The following is an 18864-nucleotide window of genomic DNA, read 5'->3' as shown; positions in this document are numbered from 1 at the left end:
AGAGGTAGCGATTTATTTTTTAATCAAGTAAATAGTACCACAAAGCATTCTTCTCCTAGATCCCCTGATAGTGTATATAAGTCAGTGAGTATATGTGGAGCAGTGACTTGAATACTGGAGAGAGAGAGAATGGAAGTCAGTAGTTCTGTATGGGCAAGCTGCTGCTGCCAGATCACAGCTTCAGTTCCAGACATCTTTGCTTCTTGACTTCCTTCCTACATGCTTCGGGAGCAGAAGGACCATCCCAGTGCTATGAGAAGGGGTATTGAATTTTGCAAGTGGATCCCATTTTCTCTAATCCCCTGATGCAGCAGGTTGGAAATTCTGCATCAGTTTTCAAATTAATTTCTTTAATCTTGTGTTTCAGTGAACACAGTAAGAAAATACAACTAGTCATGAATTTATGTATGTGCTTTGTGATAACATCTGATATATCTTACTCTCCCTAAGCCTGCCCATCCTTAGTGCATGGCAGGCATTAGTATTGCTAAAATTGTAATGGCTTCCTGAAATTTTCTGAACAGAAGCAGAAAAACATTTCAGGTAGTTAGAGAGCAGTTGGAGCACGGATAAGATGGATTATAATCTTATAATATTTCCCAAACTTAGTGAAGCATCATTATGCATCACTGTGTGTTGTTAAAGACCAGTTCTTCATTTGAGAGAAAACCTGAGTTGACCCACTGAGTGAGATGATTTTTATCACTCTTGCGGTTCCCAGCTGCTGAACGTAGAATCTTATTCCATTTGTTTCATTTGGTTGATCTTATTTTAAATGTGAACCAAAGTCTTTGTGCACTTTTGTGGATGAAAGAACTGCTGTGAACTAGATACCATTGTATTAATGCATTTTCCTTATCCTAGAAGCTCTGAAGTCTGCATTCCATTTCACAAACTCTCTCAGGCAATTAAAGGTACAAAGTTATCATCAGCCTTTGTAACACTTCTGATGAAGTGAAAGTCATTAAAAAATAATGGGATTTAAAAAGTGCTAGTCTGACTGAGCTCGTATGCTGCACCCACCAACTTATATTTCTCATATTACTAAATTTAGGACTGAGACCTCAGAAGTGTTGTGTTTGGGGGGGGGACTGGGGTAGAGACTCAAGCAGAAAGACCAGATCCCTGATTTCCAGTAGTAGGAGCACTGAGCCTCTGCTTTGCCCTAGCCTCCTTCTCCTATTTACTTATTGCTAGTGTCATCTACTCATTGATAGGAAAGAAAAGCAACACAAAAATGAGCTATCTGATACAACAAGCAGTGCTAGCTGAACAGGTTCACCAGAATGAAGCATGGAGTGTCCCAATGTTTTTTTCTTCTAGGGAGGAACATGTTCCAAAGGCATGTCCAGCATTCATCTCTGTGAAGCTGCTCTAAGATACCCAGAGACACAGCTTGCTTCCTCTGAATTGCACCCATTTAAACATCTTCACCAATAAGAGAGGGCTTGAAAGGAAGTGAAGTGGGGAAAGCCTATCATATAACTTTGCCTCAGGCTATGTGTGGCACTGAGCTTTATTGTGTGGTTAACAGACACCATTTAATTATTTCAGGCTCGTCGTTCCCAATAAGGGCTATTCGTCATTAGATCAGAGTCCGGATGAAAAGCCACTGGTAGCCCTGGATACGGACAGGTATGCAAAGTGTTAATAAGGCGATATACATTACGGTGCAAGTGAGTTTTCATGCCAGACTGCAGCACTGAAGCTAACTCCTGGTGAAACCACTCTTGCAGGCTGCTCAAACTCTTCCTTGCTGTGCCCCTTGGCATATGCCATAACTGGTCTGTGCGTGCAAACAAGTAGGAAGAGACGTGAGTAAAGAGCGCTGTGATGGAAAGATCTGACAGCCACAAATTAAAGTTGCTCTCCAGGCCCCCTTGATGTAACTTCTCTGTGCCTCAAGGACAGCTTCATGGCACAAGAAAGATAGGGCTAACCAGGGAATACAGATCTCTAATCGTTTCCTTCTTTGCTCTGTCTTGTCCTTCCCTGCAGTGATGATGACTTTGACATGTCCAGATATTCCTCCTCGGGATACTCATCAGCTGAGGTGAGTTATACTCTCTTCTGCCGTCCTGGCCATAAATGCTTATAGCAGAGCAGCTGGAAATGGCTTAGAGTGGCCTTGTACTGCCAGAAATGGCTACACAACGAATTTGCCAGTGGTGTAGACTCTGTGAGTCTGGAAGGGGCCATGGCAGAAACTGTGTCATGTTTGTTTCTTCCCTGGTGATCCAGTTGGCTCCATCCCCACACTGCCATGGCACAGAGATCTGCCCATTGGCTGTTTTCACAGCTGCCTTTGGCTCCACTCGAGCTTTTCCCAGTTCTGCTTAGTCCTGCAGTGTTGGCCCACGTGGTGCAAAAGCATCGACTTGTCTGTCACACCAGCTCAGCAACCATCTGGTTGCCAAGGACACAAATAAAGGATCTGAGGGTGTGCTGTGCTTTCCAGTTCTTGGGGTGGTTGGGGTCACCCAGTGTGTGTTTACTTGGAGCAGACAGAAATTTCAGGAAGGACTTGCAGATATGAATGCTTGCCCTTTTGAAGAGAAAAGGCAGGAACCTCAGGCTTGTTAATCCCTCTGCATTGTTTCTGAATATATTGCCAAGCTCTCTCCTGAATTAGTTGCTGAGCCTCTGACTATGGCTTCTGCAGGGTCTGGTTTTACACCCAGGGTGCTGAGCAGCCATTCTGCACACAAGATTCTGGGAACTCTTCCCCTTCATAAAATCCATCTGAAGCACAGAGAAACGGCCAAGAGCAGGGACCAGATCAAATGATCTGGGCCATGTCCGGGCCCTGATGAAGTGTTGTTTACCCTGATGTGGTTAGACAGCACTTGAATCTGAGATTACAAAGAGCCAGGAGGCTTTTTACCACTTTTCAACTGCTGTAGTATGCCCCAGACTGAGAAGAGGGTCTGACCAGCTTCCAGTTGGTTTATTAGCATTATTATTACATTACTTTAAATGAGAGTTTGTCTTCATGGAAAGAGTATTGCAGGATAAAGTAGTGTATTGACTTGCTACTGTGGAATATCTTACTCTAGATACTCCTATTCTGGAAGAAGCTAGAACAGATGGCAGCCCTCACCTTTGGTCAAAAACTAAGACTCTTTCATTGTTGAGGCAGCTGCTAATGATGGGGAAATATATTCCAGAATAAGGGACCTCCTTAATCTTCTGACCATCAGAAGTAAGAAGTCTCAAGTGTTTGACTGTTTGTCTCTTTGTCTGTAGCAGATCAACCAAGACTTGAACATCCAGCTGCTAAAGGATGGGTACCGGTTAGATGAGATCCCAGATGACGAGGACCTCGACCTAATCCCCCCTAAATCGGTCAACCCTACCTGCATGTGTTGCCAAGCCACCTCCTCCACCGCCTGTCACATCCAGTAGTGAGGCCGGCAGGCTGTGATCAGTGCTTTCCACTATAACTGTAAAACTTAACAGCCATTGCTTCCTCCTATGGTAGGACGTGCACCTCTTTGTGTTCATGGAGCCCGGAGAAACCAAAAAATTCATTTTATGATTGGTTGATAAGTTATTTTAAACTATGGTTAAACAAAAGAGAACTTGCTCAAAATGCCAGGCAGCGCCTGGCAGAACTGACTGTTCTGGAGAGCAAACACAGGGGGGTTCAGATTTACCTCCTTGGTTTGCATAGGCACTGGGGGATGTTTTGTAAGGTGCCTGTTCCAGAATAGAAAGTATCAGATGGGGCTGCAGGTAATCCTGCCCACCGAAACCAATCCATCTGTGAGATCAGGGGTGACTCTGAGGTGCCAGGGGATTTTACCAGTGAGAGGATGTCAGTCTTAATTCATTCACTAAACCTGTTTCATTTGCATAACCAAAATGATACTGTAACTGGGGCACAGGAATGGGAACAAAGCAAGGAATGCTTTCTTATGGCAAGGGTAGCCAGGACTAGCATGACACAATTCATTAACTTGTGAAGAGGATAAATAGGTGGCATTTCACTGTGAGTCAGTACTAGCTAGAGCTGTCGTGTCACATATCCAATGCAATCTACCCTTAGCTCCACATTAAATTACCACCAAACACATCAGATTCAATTTACAGTCCATCTGTGCTCTTCAGGGATTCAGTCCTTGCCCAAGCATACCATACTCCTCAGCTCAGTCTAGTCACGTATACTGACTTCAGCCTATACTTTATTCCTGTGAGACCCATCTGCTTCCAAAAATCTTAAACTTTGTTCAACTAAGAAAAAATGAGTCCTGCACAAGACAGGACTAGAACTGTACAGTCTGAAGGTCAGTGCCGGAAAAGCTACTTGAAGAAAACACATTTTTACAGTGCTCAACTGTTGATACTCTCTTGACACTGTGTCTCTTGGTGCCTGTGGGAGAGACTTACTAACGCTGAAGACATCTGTGTGGTGGTGTCAGACTTTAGGGGAGTTTTCAGCAACAGCAGGATTATGAACAGCTCCAGCTGAAAAAAAACACGAGAGGAAACTACTGTTTATCCCATCTTGGCCCACTGTGGACCAGGCTTGGTCTGTGTTAGAGCTGTGCTGTGTCAGGAGAAATTGTGTTTATTTGGTACTGGAATAATCAGGATACCTGGCATTGCATTTGGTTGCTGGACTGGATTTCCAGTTCACCAGCAGATTGTTTTGAATGCAAAACCATTTCTGGAATTAGGAAATGTGTCCTCTCCCTGGCCAATCTTGGACTGCTGGCTTCATCATATGTGGAGCTCAGGCGAGGGATGGGCTGGCATTTTTCTTGGTGTTGAAATCTTTTGCCACAGGCATGACTGTGTGTTTTGCTGCTCTGCCAGGAGGAAGGACCACCTGCCTTGGGTCATCACTTGCTTAATACCCTGGGGAAGAGAAAAAGCAAGGGCAATTCTGAGCTTCCCATCAGAATCAGAATTCCTGAGTCACAAGGCAGAGACTGAGCTCCACCCCGACAGATAGATCCACCGTCTGAAATCTGCGTGAAGTGAGCTGAGTCTTTAAGAAGTCCTCTTCATGATTAGGAGGTTTATTTAGTATTCTGGCATTTCACTCTGTGCAGTGCAAAGCAGGATACCATCCACAGCATGATTAAAAGAGCAGGCACACAAGATTCCTGCACTTTATTATTCACTATCTCGTATGGGCAACTATTTAAGTTACGTTTGACCCCCACCCCCAAAACAGCATGCAGCCACACTGGCTCCAGGCCACAGAAGGAGGACTGAGTGGTGCTGTTTACTGTTTACTGAGCATCCCTGTGTCCTCGTGCAGAAGTGCTGGTTAAGTTGCCAGCTCTTCTATGATGAGTGTTCCTCAAGTAAATTCCTCTCCCTTTCTCACCACCTGGTAATACTGTGGGGAAATATTTCCAAAATGTTTCTAAAGAAGCATAAAGCATCAGGTCTCCAGTTCTTCCTTCATGTGCCCGCTTTCCTCTCCAGTGCTAGCTCAGGTTGAGGTTAGCAAGCTGCCTGGACATGGGGGAAGAGCTTTAACTACGCTGTGTACAGAGAAAATATAAAAGGGGAAAAAACATTCCTTAAGGAGTCTTTAATGGGGAATGCAGTTAAAACCTAACAAATACCATTGTCAAATCAAATCCTATAGGACATGACCATTTCTCTTTAAATCTTCACTCTTCTAAAATCGCACTTTGCAGTTCAGAATTGATACCATGCAATATCTTCATTGCGTTTATCCTCCTGGGTCAGTCTCTGTGCCTTCCAGCCAGGCTGCACACTCTCAGCCTTTCCCACAGCCCTTGCTCAGGAGCTCAGAGCTTTTCAGTGTGCCTGCTTACATGGGTCAGCCATGGAGGACTGCAGGTCCCACAGGTCTCTGTCATGCTGCCATCATGTTCGGTCTAAGATAGAATGAAGCTTGCTGACACTGTATCTCCCAGGGTTAGCTCCTCCCCTCTGAAGGACAGACCTTCCCTGATAACCGCTGCCCCATGGCACCATAACCAAGTCCTTTTATTGCCCCTGTTGCTGTTTTTTGCCTGCCATGTTCCCTGAGGCATTCCTCAACCCTGCAACTGCCCTCAGCCCTTTGCGTTTGTGATGTGCATCTGCTTCTAGCACAACCCTTTAGGGAGGGAGGGAGATGAACTGAAACGTTACACCCAGTGTTTCCTCCAAATACAGACTGAAGCACAAGCCAAGTGTTTTTCCCTGTGCACAGAAGGAGTTGGTTGCAGAAATAGCTGGTTTGGCATGATAGTACAGGACCATAAAATGGCAATTTTTTGGCTTCTCCTCTCTATGGTTTGTGTTCATATATTTTATTAGGGGAATAAAGTAGAAGGGGTGGGGAAAAGTAGTTACCTGTGTAGGGTCATTATCAGGAAGGCTGAATGGATTAGCAATGCACATGTGGCGATCATAAAGAATCGAACACTAACCCTTCTGAACTACAGCCCCTTAAGCAGGTTATGACCATGCAGCATGTTTGTTGGCTCATTATGGAATATGGTGGACAGCCCACCAGTACGTATTAAATGCAGACAGGGCTGGCTGCCCCTATCAGGTCTCGTGTTCAGACCTTTGCTTCAGCCAGAAGGTTTTCCTTGTGCCCTCATTAGAGGTTACGCTGTGATGACTTCCCAGGAGGGGGTATAGATACATACATGGCCTTTCTGGCACTGCTCTCTTTAGACCAGTCTGCCGCCATGGCCTGGAGAAGGCAAAAACAAAGAGCATGGACCCTGACTCTCTGTCGCAGCAGTATAAACCCCTAAACTCTGCAGAGCTTCTGGGCATTCTCCTAAATGCAGATTGCATGCAAGAAAGCAAATAGTTCCTTGTTCCATTCTTTGCACCAAACCAGATGGTCTTCTCAGGCCCCATTTTTGGTCCAAAGCTGTACAGAATATCAAGGAGGGGAGCACCATGGGGTATGAAAGGCTCCATTGCTGTCCATCTAAATTGCCATGCAAATAAGATTTAAGGATATTGATGCTGTTGCCTCCACAAAGGAATTTGCATTTGATGCCTCCTAAAGCCAGGATGGCTGTTAGGCTTTTATGTAATTTCAGTCACCAAATTACCTGAGTTTAAGCAAGTCCTTTCCTTTTCTCAGATGCTAATTTTGCCCTTTAATGTGAGCTGGCTTTAAACTTCAGGGTCTTAGCACTCAACTCTGTCTCTCTGGTCTGAAAACTCCCCATTTCCAGATGTCTGTGTGAGGAGGAACATCCTCCTAGTGTTGAGGAAGGTCTTCAGATAACATGGTCTAGTCTGCTTTTCTGGTGCTTGTAAATAAACTTTGGCTGAAAGGAGACTGATGTCCAGGCAACCATCCCAAAGGCTCATTTGGTGTCTTACCAGACATATCTTGAAGCAAACCCTTGGAAGAATGACTGAATCATAACTGGCATTGCTGCATGTCTACCCCCAACACATATGCTTGGCCATTGGGTCTGCTATGCTGTTCTTGCTGTCTTGGCTGCAGATGTCTTGTGACTGCAAAATCTGGCTACCAAGCCTGCTGTGTGGAGTTTGAAAGGGAATTCAGGATGCTCCCCCATGGACAGGATGGACTCAGCTGCTTCTGGTTTGTCTCTCCAGCTCCTTTCCCAAAAGGAGGCATCCACCCTGCTCAGTTGTCTCAGTTGTGTGCTGGCTGACATACTGGTCTGCAATCCCGAGCAGAATCCTTTCCACTCCATACAGAGTGTCCTCAGGCTGGTCTGCAAGCTGTACAATGGCATGCAGGAGGCATGAGAAGTACAGCACCTTGTGACTCAATAGAAACATGAACATGCTTTTGAAGAAAGGAAGGACCCAGCTGGGCACCAGATGGAATAACAGGAAAAGGAAAACAAGCAGTAACTAGAAAGGTTGCCAAGTGCTGTCTTGGCCTAGCGCAGATCCCAGTTGTCCGAGTTAATCTATCTCAGTGCAGTGCTGATACCAACGGGGAGTAAAGCTCGCTTTCACATGCACACACCAGAAACACTGTGTCCCCAATCTGGCACTACAGCCAAATTCTCCTGCGGAGAGTCTGCTGCACTGTTAGAGCACAGAAATGGGATCTGGGGTCCCTTACTACTGTTGGCATGCGGTACACATTTGCCCTAACCTCAGGCAAGTCACATCCCCTCTTGATGTCCATTCCCTTCTGCAGCACAGGGGAGAAACCTGCCTTCCCAAGATGCTGCCACTGCCCTGTTGCCAAGCGTGTGATGGGCACTATTGATAGCATAGCTCTGCAAGCAAGATACAGAAAGCATGCTATAAAATTTTTATGGCCATTTTCAAAGTACTACTCTGCTTTCCCTCCACTTACCAGCTTCTGATGTTGCTTGCGTGTGCCAGAAGGCTGCAGGATGGAGGTTAGTAGAGAGATTAAACAGCTTTTGGGGAAGATGTTTGGCGAGGATGTGTTTCCCAGTTATTTGGCAGCTGACTTTCGCACAACTGGCTTCTCAATCCGCATGCTGCTACAGGGAACATGTAGGAAGATTTGGTGGCCCAACAGCACCATCCCCTGCTAATAGTAGAGTTAAGGAATGTAGGAGTGCAACTGGGATAGTGAGTGCTGGTGGGAGGAAAGAGAGCACTGAAGGGCTCATTTGGGATATTTCAATGCTGTTTTATGCTCTTACTTTTATCATCCATGTAATCATCTGAGGGTATAAAATTGGCAGTTTTGCCTGGGCTCTTCCATTTTCCCTTCAAGCTCACATGGGTATGGCCACTCTTACCTAGAATGAAGTAGGCTTTGTGACTTAGCTGCTGCTTGGCTCAGCAAGCACTGGCTGCATATGCAAAAGCAGCATCTGTATAGATGGGCAGTGCCACAGGGCAACCTGGGCTACGTTGAGCCTAAGGGGAAATCATGGGAAGGTCTTAATTTTAAGGTGCTTTTCATCTCTAGGAGAACATTGCATGCTTGTCATTTCCTTTCAAGGCTTTCCTGTAAGAGTGATTGTTCCAAACCTTGAACCAAATCTCATCAGACAAACCCACCTCCGTTACAGAGCCACACAATCCCTGAAGCAGAAGAGCCAGCAATTTAGCACAGAGGAAGAGGTTGTGACCTGAGGTTACCTGCAGAAGATTAATGCAGGTTTCTCACAGGGACTGGCATCTGTATTTTAACTCCCTGTACTATGCAGCTGAGCTGCTGCATTGCTTCCAAAACGTTACAGCTACACCCCCTCCTTTACCCTCCTTGACTGTGGTGTCAATCCCAGGATCGCAGCAGCTAAATGCTGCCTGGCTGAGCACTGGGGAGGCAAAGGTTGGGGACTAATTGAGATTACATGGAGCAGAGCACAGTGGCCCATGCAACCATGCAGCAAGCCATGTTGCAGAGCAGCACAGGCACTGGCAGGACAGATTGCAGCTTTCCCTGCTTCCTGTGGAGAGCAGCTCTTCCCATTGCTTCCCAGACCCACTTGTCACTGGTGGTGGCTTCGAGCCTCTTTCTCTAAAAAGCTGATCCAGCCAAAGATAGATTTGCTCCTGGAAGAAGCCCTCCTCACTGGTTGTGCCTGGTCTGTGGAGCCATTTCCATAGTAACAAATGGTGATACAGGTGGTGGGATTGCATCAGGGAGTCGAAGGGACAAAAGAAGCCTCATTACAGTGTGACTGCCTCAGACGTGTCTTTGGATTCTAGGACAGTAGGCACCAGCAAAAGAAAAGGCCACTGAGAGGCTGTGCTAAGATAAGTCCTGTTACCTGCCGAGATGTTTACCATCCCAGAGCAGCATTTCTTCCTTAGTTGCCTATCCAGCTGCCCCAGATGAGCTTACTGAGAAGCACTGCTCTCCACCCAGGCTGCCCTCTTGCTTCTGCACCCCAAAAAAGCTGTGACTCCATTTGTTACCCACCTTCCTTGAGCCTGCATGATTTGGGAGATGCAAAGTTTCTTGGGAGATGTAATACGGATGCATGGAGAGAGCTGGGAAACTTAAACAAGCTCTCTTCTCAACAGTCCTTCTGGCTTTTATCACCTTCATCTTCTTATCCCCAGCTCACAGGTTTCTTTTGCATGGAAGAGCTGCAGTAGCAGCTGTGTTTGGCTTGCAGCTGCCTCTGTCCTGAGACAAACCCAAGGCGAATGTCAGACCAGTGACAAATCCAACAAATGAGATGGTGGGTGAGCCAGAGAGCAGGCTGGGATTTCTCTTCACCCGCCCAAAGGCTGTGGGGCTGAAGGTTCTCCAGGCGAGTGTAAAGCCTTGGTGTGATGCAGCAAGCCGAGCCAGCCGCCCTCACCCTCCCAGTGCCAGTGCTGCAGCAGGTCTGGGAGCCAAGTGCCCGGTCCCAGGGCTGCCACCAGCCCACGTGCTCCTGGTGCAGGGTGGAGACCTGCAAGCAGTGGCACGGGTGGGATGCCTGTCGGCTGTGCTCTTGCTGCGCTGGGGCAGGGCGCTGTACGAGGCGCTGGTAGGGCTGTAGTTCTGCAGGGAGGAAGACTCTTGCAGAGGATGAAGTCTTTGCAGGGGAGAAAATGGAGAAAGTTGGGGGGTTTTAATCCCTTTTTGCACATTTTTAACCATTTTTACTCCTTCCACAGAGGCTATTGAACCTTCAGTTTAATAAAGGAAATGAACCACCATGAAATAGATTTCTGAAGGGTCTGAAAGCAGGTGCTACTTGCATGCAGAGCTGGTCTGTGCCTAACATGCAACTTCCAGACCTCATTGTATAGCCTGTAGCAGAGTCGCCACGTGCAACGGGGACTGGGGTGGGAGAGTCAGTGTTGGCCACCGTGCCAAACGGACACAGCTTCCCAAATTGAAGAATCAGACCAGAAAGTGGGTGATGGAGCAGCGACAGTAGAAGGGTAGCTAGTTGTTACAGGTAATCTTTGGTATCCATGTCCAGTGGTTAGTCCTAGAATTGCAAGCCTTGTTATATTGCACACATCCTTCTTCCACTCCTCAAAGCAGCCATTGCCTTTCTTCCCCCTCCTGCCCTACGCACTAATGATGAGCATCGGAGGCAGCTGCACCAAAGTGACTCTCAGCCCAGTTCTGCATCCCCCCTCCTACCCGAACCCAGACAGTCGTTGGCCATCACAAGTGGCTCGTGTACCATAGCTTCCTCCGCACACACTCCAGCAGGGCAGTATAGGAGGCTCTGACTGTGTCCCAAGAAGCTTCTTTTTCCCCTAGCAGCACCTTGCAGACATGCACCTTACTGGGAAGTTACTGGGTCAATGCTGGTGAGATCTGGCACTGCTGATCTTGCGTAGGTGGCACTTGATGGGGATCCACTGGGGGAAGCAGGCAGAAAGTGGCTACTGTCCCTTTTCTTTTCTTTTTTGAGGGAGAGGGGGATTTTTTTGGCATTATGATTATTGTCCACCTTCCAGTGGCCAAGTTCTGGGCTGCATTAATAGTTGGAATTCATTGGCTGTCTGGGCAGGTATGCAGCTTCGCACCAACTTTAATAGCAAACGTCGTGGCTGTATCCAGAGCCTGGATACAGGCTGGGTTTCTCCCATGCTGGCAAAGAGCTTTCAGCAGGCTCCAAGTAGGCATTTCTGTCAGACAGGGAAACAGCACTCCTCTGAGTCTGGATCAAATCTGCACTTCCATTTCGTGTTATTAGCTTGGAAAAAACTCAACCCAAGCAAATGCTTCCCAGGTCTCCTTTCCCCATGCGGTGCCTGGCGCCCCAGGGGAGGGGGTGGCAGGAGGCATTTCAGGATCACCTTTTTGGATGTATTTAATGGAAATACCTTTCAGGAGGAGAGACCTCCCGACCTTTGCGTTAATCTCAAGAGCAGGAGATGATTTTCCGGCTGTCCTTGCATATAGTGAAACATAGCTGAAACAGCCAAATGCAAACTAGAGTTAAATGTAGGGTTTGACCTGAATAACCTTTTAATTAGGAAGATAAATTTGTTGTAGCTTGACCTTAGTCCATGTTAGGAACCTACTAATCATTTGACATGCAGAGTGTATTAATGCTGCACTTAACTTGGCCATTGGTTTTATTATCTGGTTTGGGAAGTTTTTTCACTCCTGAAGCATCAATCTGCATCTTGTATGGGTTTTCTTTCTTTTTTTCCCGTTCAGAACATGTAGCACACTGTTGTACTTCTGTTCCCGTCTGCGTAGAGTATTGCCTTAAACAGATCAGTTGTGTTGTGGTTTGTTTTGGGTTTTCTTTTTTCTACCATCAGTTTTATGCATTAATTTATTTTAAAATGTGGGGTTTTTTTCAAAAACATGAAACATGTATAATATTTTTTTTAACATTTCCATTGCAGTATTTATCATTGTTACTGGTTGTGTGTAGTGTAACAGAATTAATGATATTAAAAAGCATACATATGAAAACCAGCCTGCCAACCTTTCTCATTGGAGCGAACTGTACCATCTCCTCTGAGCCCACAGCAAACGGGGATACTGAAATCAGTGGGTGCCAGTGGCTCATGCCTGCAGCCGGTCCAGTGCAGGATTAGACCCCCCACAACCGAGAGGCTTGGACTCCACCTCTGTGCAGAGCTGCGCCCCCCAGGTCTGTGCCCTGGGGTGCTCCAAGGCCACGGACCCGGGGCAGGAGGTGGGCACCCCTGTGCCCACCCTTCCCTCCCAGTCTCCCACTGGCTCCCGAGAGGTGATGGGGCTGATGGGGAGCCTAAGCCTGGCTCAACAGAGACCAGTAAGGTGTGAAAATCAACGGCAACTTGTTCTCTTCATTTCATCTCTAACGGTGCACTGATCATGTTTGCCTGGAGGCATTCGGGTGTCCCGGGCTGCCCAGCCCCACCGTCCCCTGCAGCAAACAGAGCAAGGCTCTGCAACCTTTCAGGGGGGTGAGTTAGCATCCACCCTGCCAAGCTGGACAGGGGTCTTCACCGGTCAGCTCCAAAAACATGGCAGCAGAGGGGTCAGAGCCAGCAGCGGAGCGAGGCTCTGAGTTGGCACTGTGTAATGAGCCAGGCCAGAGTGGGATTTCTGCGGGGGCAGAGATTTCTGCTCAACTCCCCAGCTCAGAGAAGAGCAAACCCAGTTCATGCAAATCCCTCCCTGGCACAACCCAGTTGCCTCTCTATGCTGAGATGGATGAGGATCACTCGCTCTGACTACAGAGCCCATCACTCAGGACAGTAGAGCAAACAAGCCACACAGGATCACCTAAACACAGCTTTTTAATTAAAAAGGGGGGAGGCAGAGCAGACAGTAATTCCCCTGGCTACCCCAGCAGGCTGGGACAGCAGTGGCTGGTGCTGTGCCCTGGGCATTGGCTGCACTGGTGCGATGCTGTTTACACACAGTCAGGTTGCTGCAGGATTTCCAAGGAAACATGGGAGAGAGGGACTGGAAAAGCCACTGTCATGTCTCCTGCACCTCCCAAAATTAAATTGCCTTGACTAGGACCAGCTGAAACTTCCCTACCATTGTTAAGGTAATTGCCTGCAGGACGGGAGGAAGCTTAGAGCCAGAACAAACCCAGGAGGGTACAAGCCCGTGAGGAGATGCAGGCAGCCACTGCTGTGCCCTAGGCTAGAACCAGAGCGTAGCTATGGGACTGAGCCACCAAACCCCCCTTCTCCCACACTATGACATCACTGATCACGTAAGCACCACCCTGAGCTGGCAGAGCAGTTGCACCAGCCCACATCCCTTTCCTTGGGGGGGCAGGGGGCTGCAAGCCCTCAGCCCCACACAGTGCTGCTGATCCACAGGGGAATCCCTGGGACCCTTTGGGACTCCAGCTCACATCCCAGTGGGCTGCTGAACCATGTTCCCCTTCTCCAAAAAACACAAGACCCCCGTCAGCACTTACACCGACTCCTACCGCCCGCCGTGCTCCGTCAAAAAGACCATCCAAAAGCAGACTTTACAGCAGCTCCGCAGCGAGAACAAGTTTGTGACACCAGTAAGTGCCACGAGAAGGGGAAACCTCAGGGTTTGCCCCCTTCCCCAGCTGCAGATGCTGGGTGCTGGGCAGGGGGGTGGCAACGAGGACTCACGGGGTGCCTCGCTGACTGTTCAATGGAGGGGAGATGATCATGCTCCCCGGCTAGGAAAGCGTTTGACACCCCACTGCCTGTGCTCACTGGCTTCTTGTCCCCTGGAGCTGCACCCCACAGTGGCTTCAGTCTCTCAGGGCTGGCGGTCACCAGCACAAGCTCTCACATGTCAGCCCTGTCCGCCAGCAGGTTTCAGAGTGCGCAGGCGCCAGGATCTGCTGAGGACGGGGAAACTGAGGCAATGGCAGGGCTGCTGTGTGATGTGGTGGCGATGGGGGCCCGATCAGGCAGCTCAGAGGTACTCCAACACACAGCCCCCAGGCTCAGCTTAGTTCTGACTGGGAGGCCTTCCATGCCAGGGAGGCTGTGCAAAGAGCTGGGGGGAGATCTGAGCACCAAAAAACCTGGTCCTGAGGGAGGAAGGATCCCTGAGCCGTGGCAGCGGGTGTCTGTGGGACATGCAGCTTTCTCCACACAGGCTAACAAGCGTGCAGGCTCTGATGCAAAGCACGCTTGTGCGAACTGGCTCATCCCTTGCAGCCTCGTTAGCATGTGCATTATAATGAGGGAGCCAGCAGAGGGCATGGAGAGGGATGTCACCACTGCAGGGACAGAAGTGGCTCATGCAACTAGGGCACCCGTCTGCCCTGCAAGACCCCAGACCTCGGGCTTTGCCAGTTGTACATTGGTTTGGTCCTATAAACTCCCTTCCCAACCTCTGCTGGCCTCATACCTGGCAGGCCCAGTGCCATACCCCTTCTCCTACTCTGTGATGTGCCTGGATGCCCTGGGTATAGGGGGGAGAGGGGCCGGTGACACCCAGCCATCTGGTTTCGGGCAAGTGGGAAGCTTGAGAAGGGGGGAGTATCACAGTGCTGCTATGACCCCTATGCCCACCCACTGCGAAGGAAAGCTTGGTGCTTGGATCTCCAGCTGCTTCTCCAGCATTAGACCCTGCCCGGTAATCAGCTTCACCGTGTGCCCCAACGGCCACGAAGGCAGACGCTGCCGTGTGGCCTGGGTGTCTCTCCCCACTCCCCACTGTTTGTAGGGATTAACGATGCCCCTGGTGCAAAATCCGGTGAGCCAAGGTCAGACTGAGCAGCTGGTTAAGGCGGCAATGCAGGAATACTACAGGAACACCTTTGACCCCGCTGCCTGCTGTCCTGAGAAGTACTACCTGACCAGGTCTGAAGGTACTGCCGAGGTCCCACCTGTCCCCCTGTGTCTCACAGGACACATCCTCCTGTTGTTAGGGGACTGAGGGTGCTGGAAGCAGCTGTGTTCATCCCCCCTTTTGCATCCTATGTTCCCCCCACAGGGGCAAAGAGACCCTCTTGGCATCTGCACTTGTGGCTTTGCCGTGGCTGCCTGTCCCCATCCCTGCACTGACACTGTCCCTGTCCCAGGGATGTCCACAGGTCTCCAGGGTTCTCTCCCCCAGTGGCCCCTAAATACCCTTTTCTGGTCAGTGCTTCCTGGAGGCGCACCCTCCTGGCACCCCATAGCCCCCGGGGACCAAAGTTTCGTGGGTAGGGACAAGTAACCAACAAGCTTGTAGTGGTGGGTGTCACGTCCATCACACACCCTAACAAGGACACTGGAAGCAGCACCTCTGACATGTCCCCTAGCCCCATGCCATTGCATTTTGGGAGAGGGTGAACAGTCAGGACTCTCTGTCTGTCCCTCTGCATCCCCAGCACCACAGACACCCTTTGCCTGTTGTTTTTGCGTAACAGAGAAGTACAAGCCAGTTTTTGTCAACGAGAACAGATACATCAGCTGGAGAACAGGTCCCTACAACAGCACAGTCTGGAATAAGTACCACTCTTGCCTCCCCATCCTACCCAAGGTAGAGTCCAGCTTTTTTGGCCACCCCCAAACTGGAGCCATCTCAAGTGCTGCCGGCACCTTGGGCTGTGCAGCAAAAGGGTGGCAATCCTGCAAGGGCTGACATCTCTCCTTGCAGGACACAAGGATGGACACCTTCCTGCGCAGCGTACCTGTGTCGTACCCCCTGAAACTTGCCTGCCTCAATCAATGTGGTAACTACCTACACCTTCTCCCTGCACTCCAGCTGTACTTGTGCCTGTGCCACGCTGGCATCCATCCAAGTGATGGGCTGGCTGCTCTTCCTCACCCTTACCCTCAACATCCCTCCACTTGCAGAGAGGGAGGTGGTTCCTGACATGCTGCCCAGGCTGCCTGTGTACACTATGAGAAGGAGCAGACCCTTCTGGAGCTACTACAGCCCCTGCTCTGGGCGCCACTACTGCCTGCGAGGGATGGACTATTATGTTGATGGGGCCTCTGCCATCAGAGGGCAACTCAACACACTAGAAGATAGGGCTGTAAGGTTGGGATGGCTTCGGATGGGATGGGGTGGGATGGGATGCCTTGGGTTGAAATGGGTTGGGTTGGAGTGGGTTGGGTTGGGATGGGATGGACATGACCTCCCTTTTCCTTGGGGCCACTGCTCACCCTACATCCTCTGTCTCTTGCAGGAGTACCCCATGCTGCAGTTACAGCCAGAGGGCAATGTTCTGTGCGTCTACACACCGCCCCCAGTCCTCCTCCCTGTACAGGAGCCCTAGGTGCATGCAGGTTCAGCGAGGGGAGTGCTCCAAAATGGTTGCCCTGGGGGAAAAGCTTGTTATTTTTTCCTGATGTCAGCCTGATGTCTCTCTTTTCATTAGGATTTCATGCAAAATTGCTCAGAGAGTTATTCCAGGGATGATGGTGCAGACTGCAGACCCCGAAGGGCAGTGGGTCCCATCACAGTGCCCATGCAGGCAGTGGTGCAGCTGCTGCACCTCTGTCTTGCAGGCTGAGTGGACGTGACCAGGGAGGCCAGGACACTGTTGCTGGGCTGTGGAGCGTGTTGTTGCTACCCCTGGAGAAGCAGTTGCCAGACTTACTCCTGGGACGGGTGTTTCTATGCTTGGTCTCATCCAGTATTCCTTGTGACTGTAGGACACCCGAAATCTTGCTGGCACCCCTGAGACTATCTGCATGTATCTTAGCATCTCCCAGATTGTAGGGGCACAGACGTGTTTCTTGTGCTTCTCTTGTATTTTCTGTTGTCATTGTTTACTCTTCTTATCCAAGAATCTGTTCCCTGGTCACGCTGTTCGTTATGCAGTAATCAGCCCTGTCCTTCACCTGCTGCATGTCCAGCAGCACCTTTTAATCCCCACATTTACCTTTTGGATGTCTCCGTTGCTGATGCAGCTCTTTTCAGCCCTGGGAAAGCAGCGAGGGGAGAGGAGGGGGGCTACTCAATCAGCTTAGTCATCACTCTGCTGCTGCATCAACCCCCCATGGGCCAAAATTAAGCATCAGACTTTGCAAAAAAATGTGTGATTGGCTTTAAATTCCTAAACCCAGAAACTAAAACCAAACAAGAACAAACAGGGATCATGGGGTTACCTATAGATGTCCCTATGCCTGAGTTTTGGTGAGATGTTTCTCAAAGTCTTCTCCACCGAGAAACAGGAAGATTTTCCTGGACAGGCATGGCTCTGAGAATGAAGATTTTAGGAAAATTACAGTGCAAGAGAGTGGGTGTTTTCAGGGTGGGAGACACGGTGGAAGCATCTTGCTGAGGTGGCAATGCCAGGAAGCTTCAACATTCCTGCCTGGACCTTGCTTTGGCCTCAGTGTCCAAACAGACACACCAAAGTGGATGGATGCAGCTGCATGTCCACTGATCACCCCTAAGCAATGCTGGCAGCCAGAAGCAGGTTTTCTGCTCTTCTTCCTCACCAGAATTTTGCCCTCCCATGGCTGATAACTTTATCTGCTCTTCTAGGTGGGACACAAGCCACTTCAAGAGGATAGGAGGAGTCCAGAGAGGCAGCTACACCATCCACCCTGAGCTTACCTCAGAGGCTTACCCTGCCCCATGCTGCTGGTGAAAAGCAAATACGGGCTTTCATTAAAACTGACTTGGGCAACTGTTCCCCGCAGACCCTTTCCTACAGACTGAGGAAGTTCCTGGAGGAGGGAGGAGAAACTTCAGCGACTGCTGGCTTGGTGGGCACTTTAACAGCCCTCAGGGGCTGCCACCACCCACAAGTTGGAGGAGACCAAGAAAGCTCACAAGGAAAAGCTCTCAGAGCAGAGTAACAGGGCCAGAAATAGAAGCAGTCGCTGATGCCCATGTTTGTCAGTTGCGTGCTGGGCTGCTTAGGACCTGCTTGCTTTTGTCAAGTTATCTGGGAAGACGTGCCATCCATCCGGGACAGCGAGAACAGGCACAGGCTAAATAAGGAGGGGAGTTTTGAAAGCGCCACGCAGCTAATGGAGGCACAAAGTGTCCTCCTCTGATTGTGATCTGGGAGCCCAGTGTCGACGGGGAACACCACCCGGTGCCTTCCGCGCGTGCCGCAGACCGTAAACCCACGGGGCTGCAGCCCCCACGGGAGGGACGCTCCAGCGTGGAGGCGTCTGGGGCTCCGCGTTCCCGTGGGGCAGCGCCGCTGCCACGCCGTGCCCACACCGAATAGCACCCCCAAACCCTGCTTGGGGCGGGGCGAGAACAGAAACGTGAAAAAAAAACCCCATCCCGGCCCCAAACCATCCCAGCACGGTGCCAAATCCCACGTGCTACCAGCACAGCCCCGGGGGGGGGGTGGGGGGGTGGGGGGGGGTGTGGTACCCCAACCCAAGTGCCGGAGCATCCCCAGCGGCTCCAACACCCCGGAGCCGGTGCCGCTGCGGGGAGCGGCGCGGCGGGGCCGGGGGCGGGGCGGGGCCGGGGAGGGGCGGGGCCGGGGGCGGGGCGGGGCCGGGGAGGGGCGGGGCCGGGGGCGGGGCCGGGGAGGGGCGGGGCCGGGGGCGGGGCGCGGTGCGGGGGCGGGGCGGTGCGGGGGCGTGTCGGGGCGGGGGCGGGGGCGTGTCGGGGCGGGGCCGGGGCGGGGC

At 50.3% G+C, this 18864-nt stretch overlaps 2 protein-coding genes across 4 annotated transcripts in view; both read left to right on the top strand.

Annotated features, from left to right (window-relative positions):
* FAM219A (family with sequence similarity 219 member A) overlaps positions 1-12301 on the top strand; it is a 103089-nt gene extending 90788 nt beyond the window's left edge. For 2 of the 3 annotated variants that reach the window (XM_042804449.1, XM_042804446.1), the window contains exons 4-6: positions 1555-1635; positions 1999-2053; positions 3247-12301. In XM_042804449.1, the coding sequence (XP_042660383.1) occupies positions 1555-1635; positions 1999-2053; positions 3247-3405 (295 nt within the window). In that variant the 3' untranslated portion in view covers positions 3406-12301. The remainder of the gene's footprint in view (positions 1-1554; positions 1636-1998; positions 2054-3246) is intronic. The other variant, XM_042804447.1, reaches the window with a different exon arrangement.
* A 1408-nt stretch (positions 12302-13709) lies between these two features.
* Positions 13710-17858, top strand: CUNH9orf24 (chromosome unknown C9orf24 homolog). Its single transcript, XM_032988043.2, has 7 exons — positions 13710-13847; positions 14993-15137; positions 15681-15793; positions 15911-15986; positions 16111-16297; positions 16446-16535; positions 17753-17858. Exons 1-7 carry the CDS (start codon positions 13710-13712, stop codon positions 17856-17858), a joined length of 855 nt encoding a protein of 284 aa, XP_032843934.2.
* Positions 17859-18864: the final 1006 nt, after the last annotated feature.

Source organism: Tyto alba, unplaced genomic scaffold (genome assembly GCF_018691265.1).
Source record: "Tyto alba isolate M040663 unplaced genomic scaffold, T.alba_DEE_v4.0 Super-Scaffold_42, whole genome shotgun sequence".
Classification (NCBI taxonomy): Eukaryota; Metazoa; Chordata; class Aves; order Strigiformes; family Tytonidae; genus Tyto; species Tyto alba.
Note: the sequence above shows the minus strand (reverse complement) of the source record. Positions and strands in the feature narration are given on the sequence as shown.